The sequence below is a fragment of the Lynx canadensis genome, chromosome B3 (assembly GCF_007474595.2).
Source record: "Lynx canadensis isolate LIC74 chromosome B3, mLynCan4.pri.v2, whole genome shotgun sequence".
In the NCBI taxonomy this organism is placed as follows: Eukaryota; Metazoa; Chordata; class Mammalia; order Carnivora; family Felidae; genus Lynx; species Lynx canadensis.
The window spans coordinates 11,753,388-11,776,045 of NC_044308.2; the positions used below are offsets into that span (position 1 = coordinate 11,753,388).

A 22,658-nucleotide genomic window follows, 5' to 3' on the forward strand; every position below is an offset into this window, starting at 1 on the left:
AGCAGCTCTGGCGGAACTATTCTCATCTCTATAATGACAGAGATGCACTTGGACATAGCAGAGAGCCTTGGTCTCCCCAAGCTGGAGTTTCTCCCCTGAGGATTAACATTTCTGGGACAGGTGCAATTGAAAAGTAAAGGGAAAGCAACGAGGGAAAGAGAAAGGCCGCGGGGCAATAATTCTTACAACAGCAGCCCTCACACCTGAGTGTGCATCAGAACCCCCTAGCGGGCCTGGTGAAGTACAGAACCCGGGTCCCACCCCCGGAGCATGGCTTCAGTGAGTCTGGGGAGGAGGAGCCTCCCAGGGGAGGCTGGTGCTGCTGGAGGAGGGACCACACTTTAGGAACCACTGTGCTCGGAGTACAGCATCCACATGAAATTAACGGGAAGCATGCCAGCGTATCTACAACATAGGTCTTTGATGGGTTTCTCTTGGAAATCTGACGGGCGCCTGGGTGGCTCAGGGGGTTAAGCGTCTGACTGCGGCTCAGGTCATGATCTAGTGTTCCTGGGTTCGAGCCCTGCGTTAGGCTCTGTGCTTACCACTCTGGAGCCTGCTTTGGATTCTGTGTCTCCCTCTCTTTCTGCCCCTCCCCTGCTTGTGTGCGCGCTCTCTCTCTCTCTCAAAAATTAACATTAAAAAATTAAAAAAAAAATCTGTTGTATTAAGTCACAAAGCTTTCAAAGTCTAAGAATAAGAAGGATCTATTAATTGGGTCTTGAACAAGCTGTTATTTGTGGAAGATTCCTCCCGAGAAGCCTTTTTTTGGGCCTCCTCCTTCCCACCCCACTCCTTGCCGCAGCTAGACGAGGCCACCGGTCCATCAATTGTGGGCACGGCATCGTCCAAGCGCACGCCCTTAGCGCCCAAGGGACACTGCAGACCCCTCACCCTTTAGGAGTTGGGGGTTCTGCCGGCCCTGCATGGAGGAGGGCCCCGACTGCCGTCACTGAGTCTGGGACACAGCAGGTATGTCACACCCACTGGGTAAGTCCACGTGAACACTCTCAAAAAACACAAACCCTCTCAGTCCACGGAGGTGAAGGCATCTTTCTCCACATAACTACGTCCAATTTGAGTTGCACTCCTATGGGTTTGCTCCTGGCAGTCATTCAAGTTCACCAGCCCTGAACAAGCCTATGCTTTCACGTGGCTGCTCGAGCTGGATTCCACCTGCCTTCAGTGGGCAGCACGCAGGGCCCCTGGGAGTCTCTGTGCCTGCACTGGCCAAGGCTTTGTGTTTTCCCCAGCAGCCACCAGGCCCTCCCTGCCCTGACCTCTGCCACACCTGCAGTGTCTCTGACTTTCTTCCAAAGCAGTCCCTCTGTCCTTGGGTCAAAGACTAGGACAGTCCATCTCTTCTTTGCGAAAATGACCCATTTGATCTCTTACTTAGGAAACGGTCTTCTGACCCAGGTTTCTTGAGCATACAAGTTTTTGGAGCCCCCGGTGCATTTGGTTTGGGGAGGCCTGGAAGCTGTTTTCAGTAAGGTGGGCAATTTTGACTAAAGGCAGCTGTCAAGTCCTCAAATTAGAAGAAACGGGAGCCAGCTGGCATGACAGGGCAACAGCTATCTGTTCTATCTGCCAGGTTTTAGTTACCAGCCTTGAAGCCAAAAAAGAAATGGGCTTCTAGGAAACAAAAGTGATGGAATTCGCATTCTGAATTCTATAACCCACCAGCTTTGCTCTGACTGGGGGCGGCGGGGGTGGGGGGATACTTTAAAATAAAGGTTTTGAGCTGGAGATGTGAAAGCAACAACAAAAACACCACCACCGGGGTGCTGGCAGCCGCCGGACTGCTGAGTACCTCCCACCAGCCCTCCCGTTCCTCTCCCCAATTCAAGAAGTTAACAAGTGCTGCCCCTTTAAGAGCGGGAAGGTGTTGTTTTAAGGGCCTCTAAGCCCCCCTTCTCAATTTCAGCTCGGAGCTGAGATCACATCCCCCAAGGCAGCCAAGGGACAAAAGCTATTTATCAACCCATCTGATAAAACTTCCAACGGGCTGGATCTTTATCTGGACCAAACCAAGATGCACACGCATTGCAAAGTCCTGCTTCTCCAGAAGGTGGATTTCTTTTTAAGGATGACGGTCCTATTTATTTATTTATTTATTTATTTATTTATTTATTTATTCAGTTTTGGTAAGGGAACCAAATCAGCCTTTCAGCCAAGCCTTTCTGTGCATGGGGAAACTGCCTTTTAAAAGGTGTGTGTGTGTGAAGAAGGAGTAGGCCACCCGGCTGCTGAACTCACTACAGAGGTGTTAACATACCGGGGCGGGGGGGCCCCTTGGGGCAACTGACACCCCCCCATCTTGTCCTCAGCCGGGGCCTCCCCGGTGGAATCCACAGCTGGGAGCAGGTTGAGGCTGTCCGGGACGCCCTTGGGGCGCCGGCAGCTGCTGAGTGAGCTGGGCGCGCTGGACTGGGTTGGCGCGGGAGGCCCCGAAGCGGGGCTGGGGCGAGAAGGTAAACTGATCCTTTGGCCCTTACCGCTGCCAGCACGGTCCGTCCGCCCGCCCGCCCGCGCGCCCGCAGCCCCAACTTGCAGCCAGGCCGAGCCCGGACTGCCCAGTCCCGCCAGTTCCTGAAACCCAGTTGGCTGGGAAGCAAAACAAAACAACCCAATCCCAGGCTAACTGAAATCCTTTCTTGCAAAGAGCTCGGTGGTGCGCGGGGGCTGCGGATCCGCGTCGGGGCCGAAAAGACACCTCTGAGCCCCGCAACACGATGGACGCGGCCGGCAGATCCCGCCTTGCAAAAGGGGGCCATTTGGCCCGTGACACTGGGTTTATTTGTATTTTTAGCAAGAGAAAAGTGGGTATAAAGGGTTTAACTGGCGTTTCCAGGCTGTGAGTAGCATATGGCCAAAATGAAATAAAGTTTTATGAAACATTATAAAGAAAACAGACCGGGGATTTAAGTTTCGTGCCTTCCCCCTCCCCCCGAAAGGGGGGGAGGGAAAAAAAGTAAAGAAACTGGAGCGTTTGGGAAGGAACAAATGCTTCTCTGTGGAGTTGGTCTCCCTTCCCCCAACAAAAACAAGAGGTCCGGGCTCGGAGGAATTTGAAAGCAGCGATCTGCCAAAAACATTGTGAAAAACTATGGGGGATTCATTGGAAACAGATGGCTTTTTCAGCTTTAATTCTGAAATTCTCTCCCTTTCTGACACAATAAAAACAAACAGGGGGCGACGCGGAATGTTATCAAACAGGAACCCGGGCTCGCGGGAGCCCAGGCCGTGGGCATCCCCGCGTGGGCCGGCGCGTGGGGGCGGGACGGCGTCCCGGAGGAGGGGGCGGCCGGGGACTCGCCTGGGACCTCCGGGGCGGCCCCGGCTCCACCCCTGGGCACACGGCAGGTCTGCACACTGGTGGGCGAGCAGCGGCAGAAAGTGCCCCCTGCTGCGAGTCGGTGCTCCCCAGCCCACCCCACCCCTCCTTCGGGGCCCCTAAGGGGCGCGTCCCCGGCACCCCCTCTCCCGCAAGGAGGGAGGCGCCCCCGGCCTCTGCGACCTCCCGGCTCCCTCTCACTGCAGCCGGGGCGGGGGCCTGCCACCTCCCCGGTCCCCTCGGGGGTGCATCGCGCCCTCGGCGGGGCGCGGGGGAAACAAAGACCAGTGGAGGCGGACCGGGAGGCGGGGGTCCCGGGGGCGCCGGCGGATTTCAGCTCCGGCTGGCTCCCGGACGCGGGGCCGAGCGCAGCGACGAGGCCCGGGGAGCGGGCCCCGCCGGCCATCCTCGCGCCGGGGGCAGTGCCTTACCTGCGGGGAAGCTGCAGAGAAGGAAGGCGAGGGTCGGCCAGAATCCCAGGGCTGAACGTCCTGCCCCTCTCCCCATACCCATCCATCCAGCTCGGCCTGTTACCACTAGCCTCTCCCTGGAAGAAGAGTTTAGAAGAAAAGAAGAGTAAAATCAATCACGCTGCGGAGAAAGGGCAGCCTCGCTCCGCCGGCGGGAGCAGCGAGCCGGGAGGCTCGGTCCACCTCGGCCGCGGGCGCCCGGCGCGCCCCCCCCTCCCTGCGCGCCCCTCCCTCGCCCTCCCTTCCCCCGGGTCCCCTCCAATGTCGGCGCGGCCCCGCCGCCCCAGCCGCCGCGCGGCCCGCCCCCTCGAGCTCGGGTTTCAGCGCGGCGCGTGAGGCGTGGGGTGGGGGGCAGGCTGGGCGGGGACCGAGGCGGCGGGGCTCCGACGCTGGTCGCGGAGAGCTCGGGAACCCGGGCCCGGGGGCGCAGGGCGCGCCCCGGCTCCCCGACCCCAGCGGCAGCCCAGGCCGAAGAGGCCCAGCCTCCGGACCGCCTGCCGAGAGCCCCCCTCCCCCATCCAACCTGTAAATATCCAACTCGGGTAGACACTGCGCTTGCAGCCAAACCCCAGGACCCCGTTTCCAACCAGACTGCGTCCAGAAGCCGCCACTGACACCCCCTGGTTCATTGTTCTACTCAGATGGGTCCCCCATGCAGGGGGCCGAAAAATCCGAGGGTGTCCGGGATGGCCCGCTGGGTCTCAGCCACTAACGCACCTCGCGGCTCCCTCCCAGATCCCGCCGGGCCACCCACCCGGCCTGGGCTCAGGGCCTCCGGCATCCCCTTCTAGCACCTCGCTGCCTCGCCAGTACTTGCCCTGGCTGCACTCCAGAGTTGGGGGCCTTCGAGCCTGACGGAGGCGGCAGGACGGCTGCCACCCCGGAGGAGGTGTGGATGCTGCGGTCCCCGCAGTGCACAGGGCCCAGCCGCCTGGGGTTGCCAGGGCAAGGCCACCAAGGCCGCTCCTGGGAGGGCATCAGGGTGGTGACTTCCCTTAACTTGGTCGCTTATTTTTCCAGGAGAAATATGTCTCCTCCCCAAGGTTCCCTAGGACCTGAGGCTCTTCTGCCTCTGGTTGGGATATTTAAGCGACTGGCAACCTTCCCTGGGAAACATCTTTTGGACGGAACACAAATAGGCCAGAGCAAGTGTTTTGAGTCGAACCAATTCCTCCCGTGGCCCCCCCTCACCTCTCCTCCAAGCCTACTCATCTGGTTCTTTGAGGGGAAAAAAAAAAAATCTGAATTTTTACCCAATTCTGATGTTTCCCTTAAGCACTATCGCAGTCCTCACTCGCAGACGGCCACACAGGCTGCAGGGCTGCTTGGGGCGCTGCCTGCCAGGAGGGCAGTTCTGGAGAGCAAGCTCTGGGCAAGGGGAAGAAAGCCCTAAGTCCCTGAGGTCCCACGCCAAGCACAAGTGCTTCTGAATCTGGCATCTGCAGACCAGGTAAGAAAGGGGACTGATGTCTCTCAGCCAGGTATGTCATGGGGCAAAAGGAAGCTGTCTTTCCTTGGCATTTCCAAATGCCACGAAGGTACTGCTCACCTTTAACGTGATAGTGCCGCGGCTTTTCCCCTAAATGGTTAGCTCTCAGCCCAACAGGCTCCAATTATCCATCGCTCCCCCAAACTGGGGTCCCCTTTAAGCCCTGATTTGCAAAACTACCGCAGTTTTGCCCAGTGAGAGCCCAGCACCTCACGATCCAGGGCTCTGATGGCATTCCTCTCCAGCGGGGCCTGTCCTGGGCCAGACCTAAGGATTCAGTCCACAGAATGGTAGGATAACACTGGCACACGGGGGCAGGCACGGAGCCAGACGGCACAGAGGCACCTCTGAGGTCCATCAACGAACACGTTTGCTGGATTGTGCCTTTCACGGTTAGTTCTAAAGCTTCTCACTAATGAGAGAGAAGGGATCCGTCAGCCATCCCCGGCAGTGAATTCATCGCAGCTGCTGAGGCAACATCTCCAGTGGCAGATAGGCTGTGCAGCCTTCAGAAGACCTCAACGCAGGCCTTTCCAACACGGTCCTGGCCTGAGGGTAGACCTTTGGAAGCAGGACTTGGAGCCTCTACACCTCAATTTCTTTGTCTGTAAGGGGCAGGCCGATAATATTGTCACCCAGCGGCTGCAACTGAATACAGTCTGGGAGAGGCACTGGGAACTCCCCACAGTTCCTGCTCCAAGACTGGCCGCCATTTTGTAAGGAGATCCAATTCTTATGACGTAAGCAAATAATCTGGGAAAGGGACGCAAAGGACTTCTTTTCCCCCTCACGAGGAGAGATGTGTGAGGCTGATTTTGGACATCACCGAAGTGGAGATTTGGCTTTTACATAGTTTAGACTATCAAGAGAAATCCAGCCCCCAGTAGAGCAGTATGGGGTTTTGCTGACCTGGAACAATCTGTCTGTACTGGCCAAACCAACCAGCTTATTGACAACTCCCCAGGTCTTTGCAATAAGAAATCCCTGAACCACTGGGTTATGGAACTCAGCACTTCATTCGCCACAGAAACTGACTTAACTCAAAGTGTAGCTGACTTCATACAGACAGTTCCCATTATAGAGTCTGACCACTTATGGGTTCTCCCGTAGGTTGTTCTCTGGGCTTCCGGTTAGAGATTTTCCCTTGCATGGCTCTTGCTCCCTGTTCCCCAGCCCTAGCTGTGGAGGCCCCAGCACTGAACCCTTCGCCCCAGCCCCATGTTCCGGGCAGTGGGGCTGTGGGGGGAGGGGCACGGGGCTTCTGAAAGGCAAGGTTCTGAATAAGGCTAATAATGCCTCCCAGGAGTGAGGGGTGTCAGGGACTCTAGCTTTCCCTGCCTCTGGGTACGGACAGGGTGTTCCCAAATCCAGGGTCTGAGTCATCAGTCAATAAATATATACTCAGGACTACTGCATGCCAGTCCCTGGGGGCTAAAGAAATAAGACAGCTCCTATCTTTGAATCGCTGGTAGAAACAGATGATAGAGGAAGGTGAGGGGTGATCGGCCAACCGTCCCGGGGAAGGCTTTACCAAAAAGATGGTGTGTCCTGTGAGTTGTCTTGAAGGATTCATTTTTATAAGAATGACAGCAGTTATGGCCAAGGTGTCCCTGTGCTGTCACATTATGTCCAGGGCTGGCTAAGTACTTTACATTTCTAGACACTTAAAGCGAAGGTACGTTCTAGTGTCATCCTCATTTTGCAGATGGGGAAACTGAGGCTGAGTGCAGTTAAGTACTCACCCAATTATTGGCTAATAAACTGTAGAGTGGAACACACCAAGCCCATGCCTGATGTGCTCTATGTGCCATTAATTCCAGTGATGCAAGTCCGCACTGGGCTTAAAGTCAAGGCTAGACAGATAACTTAACAATCACTTTCAATAAAGCATAACACAGACTCTGACAGCAGAGACACAGAACACAGGCGCCAGGGGCCTCCAGCCCAGACCCAGGTGCAGGGTGGGGAGGGAAGTTTCTCCCAGTGTGGGAGAGTGCCGGGGGAGATGGTGGGCGAGGGAGGGGGGGCAGGGCAAGGATTCCAGGCGGAAGGAACATTCAGTATAACATGTGCCAAGGTGTGGCCTGCCTGAGGGGCTAGAAAGCTTGAGGATGGCTGTAGGAGGAGACTAGGCTGCAGAAAGACAGAACAGGAGCCTGAGAAAGCTCGAGAATGGCCCGCACAGGCTCTGAGAGGGTGTCCATGTTTATCGCAGCTGGAAGCCCCACCTGAGGTCTCAAGAAGAGGAGAGACGTATTCTTTTGGGAGACCACTGTGGGGGCTAACCAGTACCACTGCCCAGGACCCATTCCAGAGCAGCTGAATCTGCATCCCTGAGTACAGCCTGGGCATCAGCATTTTTAATGAGCTCTCCCAGGTGACTCATGTGTAGGGATTCGCTAGGTTTGTAAGTTGCATCACGCTTCATCAACCCTGGGTGCACATTAATACTCAGGCTGAGTCGATCAGTTTATCCTCTTGGATTTAAAGTCAAGGCAAGGCAGAGAACCTAACAAGTACTTTCAATAAAGTGGTGACTGGCACATGACCCAAGCTGACCAATCAGAATCTGTCCTGAGACTGTTGCTATGGGGGAGCCCCATCCTGGTCTCTGATCCCTACATGATGAGTCTGCGGGTAGCAATCTGATGTGAAGGCCAGTGTTGATGAGTGTTGCAGGTGGAGGATGTGTCTGCAGAGTTAGCGTGCTGTTTTTACTAAAATCGCATTTTATCTGGTGAGCTTTTCTGGGACGCTTGGAGATTTTCAGGGCTCCCCATGCCACTCTCCCTGTAGCTCCTCCTCCCTGGTCCAGCTACGGGAGACAAGAGAGTTCCTCATTTTGCCGAAACTGGTTTGATTTAGGTTTCTCTCACTTGTGTGCACAGACTCGTAACAAGGAGGAAGCTGATGGCCCAACACTGGTCCCAAGAAGTATTTTCGCCAACCTCACAAGTCCAGGGATATGTCGTCAATGGCTCCCAACTCATTCATTTACTGGAAGAACTTCTTGGGTCTACTCCCATTGCCTCCACCCCCTACCTTTGAACAGATTTTGCTCATACCAAGTCTTGAGGAGCTCGGTTGGTTTTGCCTACAACTGGGGGGGGACCCACTCCTCTTTAATTGAAATAAAACTTAATCTCAAGTTCTTATTTCAAACTTCAAGGGCTCCCGTGGATCTGGGGTTTGATGAGCTAGACCTTGTTCACTCTCTCTGTAACAGTGCTAAGCAGCCGGAGCTGGTGTGTTGCATTAAGAATATGCATATTAAAGGGGCGCCTGGGTGGCCCAGTCGGTTAAACAGTCAAGTGTCTGACTTTGGCTCAGGTCATGACCTCACGGTTCATGGGTTCGAGCCCTGCTTCAGGCTCTGTGCTGATAGCTCAGACCCTGGAGTCTGCTTTGGATTCTGTGTCTCCCTCTCTCTCTGCCTCTCCCCCACTCACGCTCTCTTTCTCTCTCAAAGTAAATAAACACTAAAAAAAAAAAAAGAATATGCAGTTTATGATTGGCTGAGTGGGGAGGCAAAAGCACCCTCATGGGGTCGGCAAGGCAGGGAGTTCCCTCAGCACCCAAGCTCCCCGCTTTGGGCAAGTGAAACCCATAAAGTCATTTTGATGGAAGGTGTAGTTTCAATAATGTACAAAAAGAATTAGAGTCGTGAGATGTATTGCATACAGGCCCCAGAAAGAGTGGGATGGTGGGGTGCACAGTGGGCCAGGCCAGGGGCATTCCCTCATCCCAGATCGTGAACAGGAGACAGACGGTGGGGTGGCAGGCACTTATATATAAGGGGGTGGAGGTGAAGGTCACTAACTCTTCTTTAGGCTCAACTCTAAGGGTTATTTCAAAAGGTACCCTGGCAAAGCAGGAGCTTAATGCAGGAACCCTAAACTTGAGTCCTTACCTGAATGTCCACAGCAGGGTTCTCATAATGTAAAACGCAGCAACTCAGAAAAACTAAAGTTGGTTTTCTCATCACAGTAACTTCCAAAGTTTTATAGACTTTGACCATATCATCTTTGGGGTTTCATCTTTCCACCCTAAAGCTCTTAAAGAACAAAGCAGCCCAGCTTCTCAGGGAAGTCTTCTACCTGGGTGATTACTTAACCTTTCTACAGTTCTGCGGTATTTTTCTCTAGGGCAAAGTCGTAAAACCGCCAGGTTTGGGTACAGCCCAGGGAGAATCCTATCTTTGGCTTAGCTCCCAATGCCATTTCTGAAAGCATTTTAGCACCTTCTGAACACTGGGTCCTGCACGATCGTTATCCCACAAACATTTTGCAAAGACCCCCAAGATCCCATGTTGGGGCTATCAACAGACTGGACAGAGTCCATTTTGCTATGATTGGGATATGTTCTCCCATATCCAACTGAGGCCTGCCCCCCCCCCCCCGCCCCCAAGCTTAAATATGCATTTGCTTGCTAACTCGTAAACTTGTCCTCCAGCTTATCCACTATTTGTTTTTCCATCTGTCTCTGGACCCTTCAATTCATCCACAGGCCTGGAAGCATCTGAGCATTCGCTCCTTCAGATGATCTATGGACATTTAAGCTAAGTCTGGGAGCACCAGCGATCCTTGGGGATCCCCACGGTTTATAATTCTTCATCCAGAAAAGTACCTGATTATCCCATCTTTTGTTTCCTGTCTCTGAGGACAGTTCCAATCTGTGGTGATTCCCCCCACCTTCCCCACCCGGCACATTCTGGAGCGACTTAACTATTGCGAATGACCCCCGGGGTGGAACTTAGTCGGAAGGAATTTTGAAAGTCTAAACATAATTCATCCCTGGGTTTCTCCCTCGTCTCCGGGCCTGTTTCTACCTCCTCAAAGAATGCTAATAGATTTCTCCGGTTTCATGTTCTCTTTTCAGGAAGTGTGTTGTGCTCTGTCCAGTTCATTGGGACTTTAAAACGTGCCTGGTGATATTACTTTTCTAGTGTATGTTCCACAAAGTGGCTATGAAAAGGGCCCCTTCCTAGATGGGTGGGCTCCCTTTGTGGGCAGGGAGACCAGGGTTGTATGCCCTTGGGCGCAGGCCCGGTGTGGAAGCTCAGTGCGCATTCTGGCCACCAGGACGTGGCTGCCATCTTTAATTACCCCTGCTCCGCTCTGTCCAGACGGTTGGGGGTTGGTGGCCATAGAGTTTCCTTGACCTGTTTCCATGACGATTTAGGAGACGGCCTCTCTTTGCTTCTCTTCTTCCCAAGCATTTGTGAGTCTCAGACTCTGGCAGGGAGGGACCCCTTCCCTGTAGATCTCAGAATGTCTTAGTGTCCCCCTTCTTTGGCCCATCTTGTTTTCTTCGCTTCTGCTGCAGGCTTCCTTTCCTCTCCGTGTGCTTCTGCGCTGCCTCCCTCACCACGAGGGATGCTTATTCTTGGTAAATAAAATGGAGAGATTGTACTCCAATATTTTAGTGGTGTTTTGAAATAGAATTTGCTGACATTCCAACAGCTCTCTTCAGGAACTGAAGAAGTATCTCACTTTTTCTTTGGATTCTTTCTTACGACTTTCATACATGAGCAGATTTTATTTGCTCTTGGATATGGCTTTAAATGCACGTGATCAGATCAGTAACACTGTCTTCCCCCACACAAGGGAGATTCTTTTTATTTATTTATTGTGTTTCTGTTTTACTCACTCAAGGAGCACTCACCAAGTACTGGAACACTCAGCTCTGGGATTGGGGGGGGGGCGGTGGTTGGGGATTCTCAGATGAGCAACAGACAGTCCTGGCCCCCTCCTGGCAGCCCAGGGGAGCAGTCAGGTGTAGAGACAAATGATTTCCACTACAATGTGCTCAGAACTCTGAGATGGGTGTTGATGCGGTTTCTCCATGTCTCAGGAGCTGAGAGCCCTGCATCGATTCCCCGTCATCCTTACTGCACATCAACTAGGGCCTTTACAGAACGGGTGAGTGTCTCAGAGTTGGTGTGCGGGGGCGGGGGGAGTCTCTGTCAGTAACTTCCTTAACAAACAGGACCAGCGACGGCAAAGATTGGTGACATCCACATTGCCATCAGCTTCACCCTGTCTGGAACACCTTCTGTCAAACTTCCGCCTGTTAGGAATCTACACAGACTGTCCCATGGGCTAGCATTTCCACTCATGATTCCAATTTCGGGAACAGAGCCTGGAGAACTGGCTGGGCTTGGGACATCGGTATGGAGTGCCCCCCTTAGAACTTCCTGGAAACTCACCCCTGATGGTAGGCATGGGCACAGTCACTGTGCTGGGAAGATATACCAGGGATTTTTTTTTAAAAAGAAAATGCTAGAAGGAACAAATTTTCTGGGCTTTCCATTTCCTTCTGTCTAGCATCAAATTTCGTAAAAAAATTCAAACAGCAATATAGGCACATGATCCAAACAAATCAACTTCCTGTCAAATGAAATTAGGTGACTCTCCCTGGAGGCAATAACTATTAACAGTTTCGTGTGCATCCTTCCAGATATTTCCATGTGCATGTAAGCACATATAAAATCAATCAGCCTAGCTCATTCGCTATCATTTCGCCAAGAACGATTAGCAACCTTCTGACTGCTCTCTCCCAGTAGGTATTTCCTGTTAAATAGTGCTGTGAACTTCCCCATCGTGGTAGGAGCTAAGCAATCAGAGAAGAACTGAGATCACCAGCCAAGGGGGATTGACGGATGTACGTACAGATAGATTGTATCCTTTCCTCTTCCTGGACTTCAATTCCCGTTTAAAGATGCTTATTCCATCCCCTGTCATTTGGAAGTCAGACAACTCTCATCTATCCCCACTTACACTGCGGAAGGTCGGTAACCTGTCTGAGGTCACCCAGCTGGCTGGGTGGCAGAGTGGGGTTTGGGCGACTCACGGCTGTCACGCTACCTCTGCTGAGCTCACCAACTCCTTCCCAGGCTCAGCGATGTCACGTCTTCCCTCTGCCTCTTCTCCCTCAGACTCCCTCTGTGTCGTCTCTGCCTAACCCAGGCTGGGCTGGAGCCCTCCTGATCACCTGCTAACAGTTTCTGGCGGTGCATTTCCATGGTCTTTGGATTTGAGCAGCCCCTCTGCCTTTCCTCGCCTCTCTTTCTTGACTTCTGAGTTTCTCACGAAACGCTTGGAGAAGCCAACACTTTTTCTTTTGATCCATCTCCCACTTCTCCCTGCAGGGATTACAAACCAGTGTATAACTGGAGTGTCACCTGCGAAAGTCTCGCTTCCTATTGGGTCTCGGGACTGTGACTCTGGGGCACACCCACCATCTGGTCTACAGCTTACAAATTCTTCTGCCCACAAAGCCAGTAAGAAAATGATAGCATTTGTGAAGTGCTTAATTGTCAGCGTCGAGATTGAGGCTTTCTAGACATTGCAGTGGATCTGGGGAAAGAGAGAGATGGGGCATTTGGGGTGGCTCCACCTCTAACTTTGTGGCCCCTGAATGTTCTGTCCTGTTTCTGGACCCTCAGACGCAACTGCAATCTGCAGAACTGTGGCCTGGCTGCCCAGGAGGGGTCTCTAAGGATCCGGTCAACTGGTGTTAGCTCTGTAACTAACTGGCTTTGCCTACACCTGACTCCAAGGAGCCATTCTGGGGCCTCCTCTGTCACATTTCTGGGTTCCCCAAGAAAAAACGTGGCTGAGCAAATTCTTCAGCTATAATCCCCAGCAATTCCACCCTGCACCTGAAACCATGCCTTCCGAACATGTAATAACCTCTTGTTTTAAGGAAACTTTTGGGTACTCATACCAAGAAACACCAGGTTCCTGTAATGGAGAACAGACCACCCAGTGTTTACTTCTCCCCATTCCAGAAAGTACTGGGGAGAATAACCAGCTTGGAACCATTTATTCACCAAATGGCAACTGTCTGAACTGACAGGGAGTCTGTCTCTCTCTCTCTCTCCACCAGCAGAAGGCTGGAGTATTTGGATTAATGAACAATTTGGTGCCAAGCACAAATACCATAGACATTTAGCAATAGGAACAGATAACCAAGTTATTCATCAAATTCAAAACTGTTTAGAATGGCTAATGCAAAGCTGAAATACCGAAGATCCCTGGATGATGGGAGGTGGGGACGAGCGCCAATGCAGAAGCAAGAACAAATGTGTTGCTTTATGTGACAGCCTCCTCCTCCACCGTTGTTTTCTTTTTTACATTTGTTGGAGGCTTCACTTGGACGTGAGAGAGTCAATACAGCCTTCTGGCTAAGAACATGCTGTCTGAACACCGACCCTTTACATCTGTTAAGTGGGGATAAGCTTTAGCTCCCGCAGAGGGTTCTTGTGAGGACGTAAATGAGTTGACACAATATAGACAGACCACTTAGGACAGATGCCTGGCACAGAGTAAGTGCTGCTAAGTAGCTGACGACATCACGGACACGAACCGTTGTTTGGATTATAACAGAGTGTCTACCGTGCGCCCGATTCTGCTAGAGTCTTCGTACATGTGGGAACTGGGGGGAAATCTGCAGAATCCCCCAAGCACTCTTGGATAACCTTGACTCCTGGGTGGGTTCTAAGCGCATTACTAGCTATACGCAAGTTCTGTTGAGCAACCACTAAAACACAAAGTCTCCCACATAACCGTTGAGTCATCTCAACTGTGTGGCGGGCACAGTTGTCTCCATTTCACAAACGAGGGCACCGAAACTCTGGGAGATTAAGTGATTTGTCCAAGGTCACTAAGAATAGCGAGGGCAGGGAGAGCCTCAGAACCTGGCCTTGTGATGCCAAGTTCAGTGTTTCCCCACCAAACTACAGCTGCTTCTCATCTCTTCTCATCTTCACCTGGCATTTACTTTTTTCTGCTGGTCAAATAATATGCTCCATTTATAGAATAGTGGGTCATGTGTTAAATGAGAGTATGTCTGGAGATACGCTGTCTTCCAGAGACAAAATTTTCAAAATGTTTTCAGAAAAGAACAATTTGCCTGAACAATCTCCCCCTCCCCTTTAAAGATTTAGGAAGTTGAAAGAGTTATAGAATTCCTTTCCTTTCTTTAGGATACTAAATGGTATTTGGGGGGCAAGTTTTCACAGAGTGCTTACTTGGATGTAGCCTCTGAATGACAGGTAAATATTACACAACAGGATATTTCGATAAAACTATCTATAGTCTCAATTCATTGCAGTCCCTTCAGATAACAAGCCATTCAGACCGTGTCTCCAATTCAAAGCCGGGCGGGCTCCTGCCCCTAGAGATTGGTCACTGACCCAGAAAGGCAGGGCTTGGGCGCCATCTTGGTTTGGGTTTGCTTTGTCCTCATTGACTCCTGGCTCAGGCTCAGGGGAGGTAAATATATTTCTAACTAGGCCTGAAGTCTGTAGATTCTGCCAATAGCATCCATTTACACATAAAGAAATCAGACACGTGGACTTTAGGGATCTTCTTTCTTTTTTTTTTTTTTAACATTTATTTATTTTTGAGACAGAGAGAGAGAGAGAGAGAGAGCATGAACAGGGGAGGGTCAGAGGAAGAGGGAGACACAGAATCCGAAACAGGCTCCAGGCTCTGAGCTGTCAGCACAGAGCCCGATGTGGGGCTCGAACCTACAGACCGCGAGATCATGACCTGAGCTGAAGTCGGACGCTCAACCGACTGAGCGCCCCAGGGATCTCCTTTCTTAACATGCTCTTAGCAGAGGAAAATAAAAGCAAGCTAAAACCCTCACAGCAGAGAAAAGGGTGGCATTGGCTTTTCCCTACCATATGCTCTTGAGATACGTGAAGATACAAAGCCGAATGTGTGCTTCAGGATAGGAAGGTAAGCGATTTTGAAGTCAGTATTCTGCGTATCAGACTATTTTAGCGGCACAAAAGGACATGAAGCGCCATACATTAATGTCCCGTGATTCCCTTGTTCTGAGGCAAAATGACCTAGCAAACTTAGCAGTGGGGGGGTTACTGGTGGGTCCGGACCTGTGAAGGGATGCCATCGTGAACCTCATAATGTCTACAGGTAAGCCTGGCCTCTACGCTCTATATTTCTTGCTGTTTTGCCTCTCTTGCATAAATGGAAGCCCATCTGGGAAAATGCAATTGCATTTAAAAAGTCTATTTATTATTTATACTCTACCGCTTTCCATAACGGATATTAAATTAAATGTAAATGAAAGTACACACCCAAATTTCCAAACCCACGTTACATCGTATTGTTTCCAAGCTACCAACTGGGTTGAGGAAACCCTACAGCGTTTATGGCTCTGTGGGGGGGATACGCATTTCCATGTGCTTTTCTGGTATGAATCTGTCAAATGAACCCTCGTCAAGTGGGCCACGGGAGGTGAGCCACAGTTCAACGATGGACCACAGGAGAAACTAAAATGGAGGCGTTTATTATTCACAGATCTAGACAAAGCGTGCCGCATACCTTGAGGGGCCACGTGGGGTGGTCAAGGGAGGGTGTGGGGAGAGAGGCAGGACTGGGGCTCATGCCTTTATTAGGGTCCACGGTAGAGCGTTTGAGGGTTTCTGTGCTGAGGCTAGATCGGTCAATTCAGACCAAAAGAGTGGGCTTCTGTGGAGCCCCATGGGGGTCTTTTCTAAGGGGTGCACAAAGAGAAAGGCCTGGGAGGTGGGGGAGATGGTTTATCATGGGGGCCGTGGGGGAAGTCATCAGGAGTTCCATTTGCTTGGGACTCTGTGGCTGCTATCTAGGGCATGCCCTCGCACAAGGGGGCTCTGGTCAATTTAAGATCCCCACAGGTCACGTGGCCAAAGCAAACGGCTGCAGAGACCCTAACACCACGGAGTAGCCTAAAGTCTCCACACCCAGGGGACATATTCTTATGAGAGCAATCCGTTCTCCAGGATGCCAGGGTCAGTGTCAGGAGCTGAAAATGGGCACTGGCAGCAAATTTCGAAGTCACTTTTGCCCAGCAGATGTCTTCTGAGCAAGCCTCTTTGAGAGCCAGTGAAACAGCGTCCCGGCAGGGGGGTAACTAGCAACATCTTGGGATCTCACAAGAGGATCAGACTCTAACAGAGGATAAAGCTTTGTGGAAGTGTGTGGAACAATGCGGTATTATGGTTTAAAAAATTGTTTTTCAATGTTTACTTTTATTTGAGAGAGAGAGAGAACGAGAATGAGTGGGGGAGGGGCAGAGAGAGAGGGGGACATAGAATCCGAAGCAGGCTCCAGGCCCCGAGCTGTCAGCACAGAGCCCGACGGGGGGACTCAAACTCACAAGCCATGAGATGATGACCTAAGCGGAAGTGGATGCTTAACTGACTGAGCCACCCATGCGCCCCAAGGTATCATGGTTTTTAAATAGCTAACTGGAGGGAAGAGATCCACGTGGTACGGATCAGTGAAACGTATCAAAAACTCGCAGGAGACTGAACTCTGAGGTAGAGCGTCTGCGTTGTGGCCGACAAGGCTTACGCACGAACGTTCAGGAGGCCACTGGGGCAAGTCGTTGTACATTTGTGCATTTCCACCTAATCTCGTTTCAAAAAGTCATCAGGGAGAGAAGTCCTCACAACTCCAAAAGAGGATGAAAAAAATGGTCTGTGTCCATCTTCAGAGGAACAGCATACTAAGAATAAAATAACCGTACTGAGACTCTTATCGAGGACTTGGCCAGAGTATCTCTGCTCACGAGGGCACAAGAGCTGAGCATTACCAGGAAACGAGCCAAATGTTGCTGTCAACCAGGCAAAGACCCGGAGTGGGAGAGTTCCCGAAGATGGAAAAATGAAACATACAAAGTGGCAGCCACAAGGGCTGGTAATTACTCAGCAATGCCTCACAGATGCAAATCAGTAAGTTTTAGGGCATTTTTCACTCCTATCTGCTGATCTCCGCTATGCCCCGTGGAGGACACAGAATCTACAGGAATTGGCCTTGGTCTACCAGACAGATGACAGAAGCTTTTGTTTTCAAGTTTTTGCCAGATTTCCAGACTCTGGCAAATCTAGTGTCTTGATTCTAGAAAGTTCTTCACCTCGTGGTGTTGCTTTAAACAAACAACTGGAGGACACGAAGTAAACTCAAGCAGTAGTTCTGTAATTTTTTTCTGCATAAACACTGTTTGCTACACTTTAGTTCTTTACTGTGGTCATCTGGATATAATTTTATAGGTCAAGTAAGTATGTAGGGCATTTTTACATCCATCAAGTAGAAGTGCCTTGAATTTTTTTAAATGAGGCTATAAAAGATATTTGCATTTGCTTTGTTAATTTCTGCCCAAGTTTCAAAATTTCCTCTTCTTACTGCCCTTAGAATTATGAAAGATTTCACATCTCACTCAGTAGGCATTCTTGCCTCGACCCCTAGGCTCTAATATGATACTGCATTTTTTTCCCTGTAAAGTTTATTTATTTTGAGAGAGAGAATGAGAGAGAGAGAGAGAACACGTGAGTGGGGAGGGGCAGAGAGAGAGGGGGACAGAGGATACGAAGCAGGCTTCAGGCTCTGAGATATCAGCACAGAGCCCAACGCGGGGGTCGAACCCATGAACCATGAGATCATGACCTGAGCGGAAGTCGGACACTTAACTGACTGAGCCACCCAGGCATCCTGATGCTGCGTTTTCTACTCATAGGGTCACACCTGGCTAAGAAACCGGGGATCCTTTTAAAAGATGTTTACTTGTCACCAAGGAGACCGACTTCTGCCTGACCGTGTATGCACACTCGGGTGAGACAGTCCTTAGTTTTTCCACTGCCCTGTTCATTGCTGTGTCCTAACTCTGTTGCTGTGAAAGGAAAAGAGGCTGAAAACGCACGGCCGTTGGGCCAAAATTAGGAAAACAGGAGTCTGTCCTTTGAATAGGGCTGGATACCAGGCAGGTGGGAGAGTCTGGAGCCTTCCTTCTTCGGGTTAAATTTATGTTAAGTCTGTTGAATGAATAAATGATGTATGTTGTTTGAAAAGCGAAGCCATCCTCCGAAAGAGCCACAGAAACACCACTGATGCTGAAAAGTTATTTGAACTTACCTTTGGGTTATTATAAGTCAGGTTCTAGAACAACGATCTTTATGGAGTAGTGCCTTTTCATTTCACAGAACTAACAGATTCATATGAGCCTGCACCGGTTTCTGGTAATCCTAGTTTATTTATGCTCGGTTTCACTTGGGGATATCCAATCTTCCCTGGATAGCAGGCTTCTCAAGAGATCGGTGACCATACCTCCTAAGGCATGACTGAATTTGGGGACCACACGTGGGAAAAGCAAATGCTTGAATTTAATTCATTTAGCAGCAAGGTTGAAGGCAAAAAAGCACTTTAAACCCGCAGAACCTTCTGGGCTGATGGCTCAGAGCCTGGAGCCTGTTTCCGATTCTGTGTTTCCCTCTCTCTCTGCCCCTCCCCCGTTTATGCTCTGTCTCTCTCTGTCCCAAAAATAAATAAACGTTGAAAAAAAAATTAAAAAAAAAAAAACAAACCCGCAGAACCTGGGCTATACTTCTCTGGACATCCATTTCTCTAGCGAGATCTAGACGCCATCACTAGTCTGGTGAGCATCACTACAACAATGGCTGGAAAAAACTTCCTGTCCCAATGTCAGGGATGCTCAGTGCCTATCATTTTATTCTGCATCTTCATCTAAGAGTTCCTGTATTTGGCCCCACATGGGGTGGCTGGCCGAAGGGCCGGGCCAAGGGTCGTAATAAATAGGAGCCTCTGATGGCTCCACTCTGTATGATCACACACACTGGGGAGGCAGCAGTCACACCTTGTAAGGCGTTTCTTAGCAAAGGTCAGAGAAGCCCGCCTTGAATAAGATGCCAGGTCACTGCAAGACCCTTTCTGTCACAAATCCGGTTATTAAATAAACGCCTGCAAAAGGAGAGACAGCATGGGGGGAGGCAGAAACGCCACCTACCACTCTACATGTCTATTTAGAAGGTAAGCACCCGTCTTTCACCTGGAAGGGAAAAGGGAGGGGCAGGGCTCTTGTTAAAAGGAATCTGGGAGGCACTTGGGTGGCTCCCTCGGTTAAGCTTTCGACTTCGGCTCAGGTCACGATCTCATGGTTCGTGGGTTCGAGCCCTGCATCCAGCTCTGTGCTGACAGCTCGGAGCCTGGAGCCTGCTTCCGATTCTGTGTCTCCCTCTCTCTCTGCCCCTCCCCTGCTCATGCTCTGTCTCTCAAAAATAAATAAATGTTAAAAACAATTCTATTGGGGTGCCTGGGTGGCTCAGTCGGTTAAGTGTCCGACTTCGGCTCAGGTCATGATCTCGCGGTTTGTGAGTTGGAGCCCCGCGTTGGGCTCTGTGCTGACAACTCAGAGCTCGGAGCCTGCTTCGGGTTCTGTGTCTCCTTCGCTCTCTGCCCCTCCCCCACTTGTCCTCTGTCTCTCTATCAAAAGTAAAATGTAAGAAAAAATTTATTTTTATTAAAAACAAAAGGAATCTGGGACCTTCCTCCCTATCACCACCACGAAGAGGATCTCAAGGGGGCAAGGGTCTTCACCCCAGGGGCACCACCGTGCTGTTCTACAAGGAACCAACCTATCCTTTAGAATAGGGAGAAGCCAGCTCGCGTGGCTGATATCCTCTGGCCTGTAAGGTGGCAGCAAAAACGAGCCACAGAGAACGCGGAGCCCGCCTGGGTGTGTGGGTGCTCCACCCAGAGCCTTTGTCCTCTCTGCTGGTCACGCAGCAAAGTAATTCCCTGTTGTTCCCAGGAGATCATATCCCTTGTAAAGGGGGCCTGCTTGTCATCTGCTGCACCAGTGGAACTTTCAGAAGCCCTTTGTATGTGTAAAAAAAAAAAAAAGTGTTATTCTGGCCTGATCTGCAAGAGGCCCTTTCCCACTTCTCCTTCAGCTGTCCTCGGTCAATCTCTTTCCTAGGGGTCATGGCTTGAGATTCGCCTGACAAATCACTCCTCTGTGACGTCCTGGAGAAGAGCAAGGTGCACGGATGTTTTTTTCCCCCCTGGGACTGATGCCCGAACAATGGGTGTCCATTTGCTGGAGGACCCTAAAGCCAGATGGAGAAGGTGACAGATCTCCTCGAGGTGCCAGCCTGCCACTCGGTACAACCTGTAATTCTGTCCCTTGAGCTTGGCGCACTGAGCTGGGGGTGTCGGGGCGCTCCCGCTCACGCAGACTGTAGACACACGGATAACTAGGATAACCACCCTTCCTGGGAGGGCTCAGCCCCCTCCCTACCTGGCGCTGGAGTCCCGTACTTTGAAAACACCCAACTTCGCGGCGAAAAGGAACGCGCGGCTTACCATTTCCGCTAGATGGCGCGATTTCCCCTACTCCGCCCTCGAGACACCCGAATGGTAAAATAAATACAACCCAACGCCTTCCGAAACCACATACATAATAGCAACTCGCAGGCTCCCATTAAAAATCTCAATTTGGGGGAATTGATTCTGCCCCGGAGCAAATCTAATGCAATTACATTAACAGGATGCAATCAAGAATTGCAACTGAGCGCCCCTCCCCGCCCCCCGCTCCAACACACGTCGGTCCTCCCCCTAAATACACCTGTCCCCCTGTTTCAGCTAGTTCTCCGGCGTGAGCCACGGCTCGAGCCGGGCGCGGAATCGTCTCCGTGCCCCGCCCGTCGGGCCCACCCCTCCACTTAGGAACGCCGGGGCCACTCGGGAGTCCGATCCCTTAGCACTGAACCCAAGTCCCGCACCTTCCTGCGTACAGATGCTCCCAGTTCAAAGGACCGCTGGGACCCGAGCCCAGAAGGTGCAGCACCGACGCCCCCCCTCCCCCCCCGGGGGGCCGGCGCTTGTCCCGCGGCTCTGCAGCTGGCCTAGGCAGCCAGGCGCGGAGCTGGAGGAGGGGGACCCGGGTGAGTCGGGCCAATGGGGGTTCACGGCGGGACATCCCAGGGTGCGCGGGCCGGGCGGTGACCGCGCCGGAGAAAGGGAGCCCCCAGCCCGCGCACGGTGGAAGAGACGCTCACCGGGTCTGTCCAAGCACGCGCGCTGCCGGCTGCCCGGGGAGAGCATTTTAGGAAAAAAGAGCAAATACTAAACCACAAAAACTTTACTGCTGCCAAGAGCTAAAGCGATCGAGGCGCAGCAAAGCTCCAACTGTGGACAAGACGGGAGCAAGAAGAGACGCGGGGCTGGAGAGGACCCGCAAGTGCCGGCGGCGCCTCGGGGATGTCAGGGCCGGGTCCGCCCCGCTCCCGGCCCGCGCTTACCTTGGCGGCTGCATGAGCCCCTGCGGCCCGCGGGGGGTGGGGGGGGTGGCGCTGGCGGGACTGCGGGCGAAGAGGGGGTTCCGGAGCGCAGCTCGCGGGCCCCGGGGCAAGGTGGGAGGGGCTCGGCAGGCGCTGGTCCCCGCCGCCCCGGCCGGCTCAGCACCGGCCCGGGGCGCGCCGCCTGCTCCCGGGCTGCATGCCTGCGAGCACCTGGAGGAGCCGGCCCGGGAGCCAACCGCTAGCGCTTCCCCAGCCCAGCGGCTCGGGCGGCGCAGCCCGCGCTCGGGAGACAACTGCGGAGTCGGGGCTGCTCGGGCCCGCCCCCTCCCTCGCCCGGCCCCCGCCCGCCGCCGCCGCCGCGCGCGGCGTCGAGAGGTTCGTTTGCGCGCTAGGGGAGGGGGCGGGCCGGGCGCCCCGGGCGCGGGCGGGGGGCGAGCGCGGGCGGGAGAGGAGGTGGGGGCGCGTGCTCGGCTGGCCCCGCCCCGGCAGCGGCCGCACCCTCCGGCGCCCGCACCCGCACCCGCTGGGTGGGTGGGGGGTGCGCACGCGGTAAAGTCAAGGCTTGCGGGAATGCACCGGTAAGGGGGGCGCGGGCGGCAAGTGCGGCGACCCTCGAGGCGCCTCCAACTTTCCAAATTTCCCTTGGGGATGCTGCGGAATGCACGTTTTCCACCCTCAGCTCTGTGCCGGTCAGCGGGGGAGTTACTCTGAGGTTTCTGGAATAGACCGTCACATCCAGAAGAAAACGCTTCTCTCTGCGGAGACGCACCTTTGTTCTATTGAGATGTTAGGCTAAGCTTTTTCTTTTAAAAAATGCATACGTATGCATTCAATGTGCAATACACAAACACGTTCTTGTGTACAGTTTTACACCACTCGGGCATATCTAGAGTGAAAAGCAGGCCGTGTCATATCCCCTCCCCACGGCAGCAGCTCCCCAGGGGTAACCTCGGGTCAGTGTGGGCTCCTCTGTGCTTCCTTCCAGTCCCTGCCCTGCGCTCTTACAGGCAAACGCACAGACTGCAAGTGGATTCTCACGGGCTTTTCAAAAGGATGTTTCACCCTGCGGCAACGCAGGCACGCACTGGCGAGAACAGCGGTAAATCTCCGGAGGCTTCCGGAGTCCAGGGAGAGACCCTTGCAGTGCAACGGTAGAGAGCCACCCAATCGCCATGTGCGAATCTGAAACCCCAGCTGGGCCATGAAGTCAGCCTCAACACACAGCTCACGCCCAAATTAGCATTGCACGGT

The 22,658-nt window shown here is 52.6% G+C and overlaps 1 protein-coding gene across 1 annotated transcript in view; it reads right to left on the bottom strand.

The window, feature by feature from the left end:
- Positions 1–21,455, bottom strand: part of RGMA (repulsive guidance molecule BMP co-receptor a) — a 45,970-nt gene extending 24,515 nt beyond the window's left edge. Inside the window, exons 1-2 of the mRNA XM_030317464.1 lie at positions 21,408–21,455; positions 3,769–3,884 (exon numbers count right to left, since the gene is read on the bottom strand). Coding sequence (XP_030173324.1) covers positions 3,769–3,884; positions 21,408–21,421 — 130 coding nt within the window. The 5' untranslated portion in view covers positions 21,422–21,455. The remainder of the gene's footprint in view (positions 1–3,768; positions 3,885–21,407) is intronic.
- Between the last annotated feature and the right edge of the window lie 1,203 nt (positions 21,456–22,658).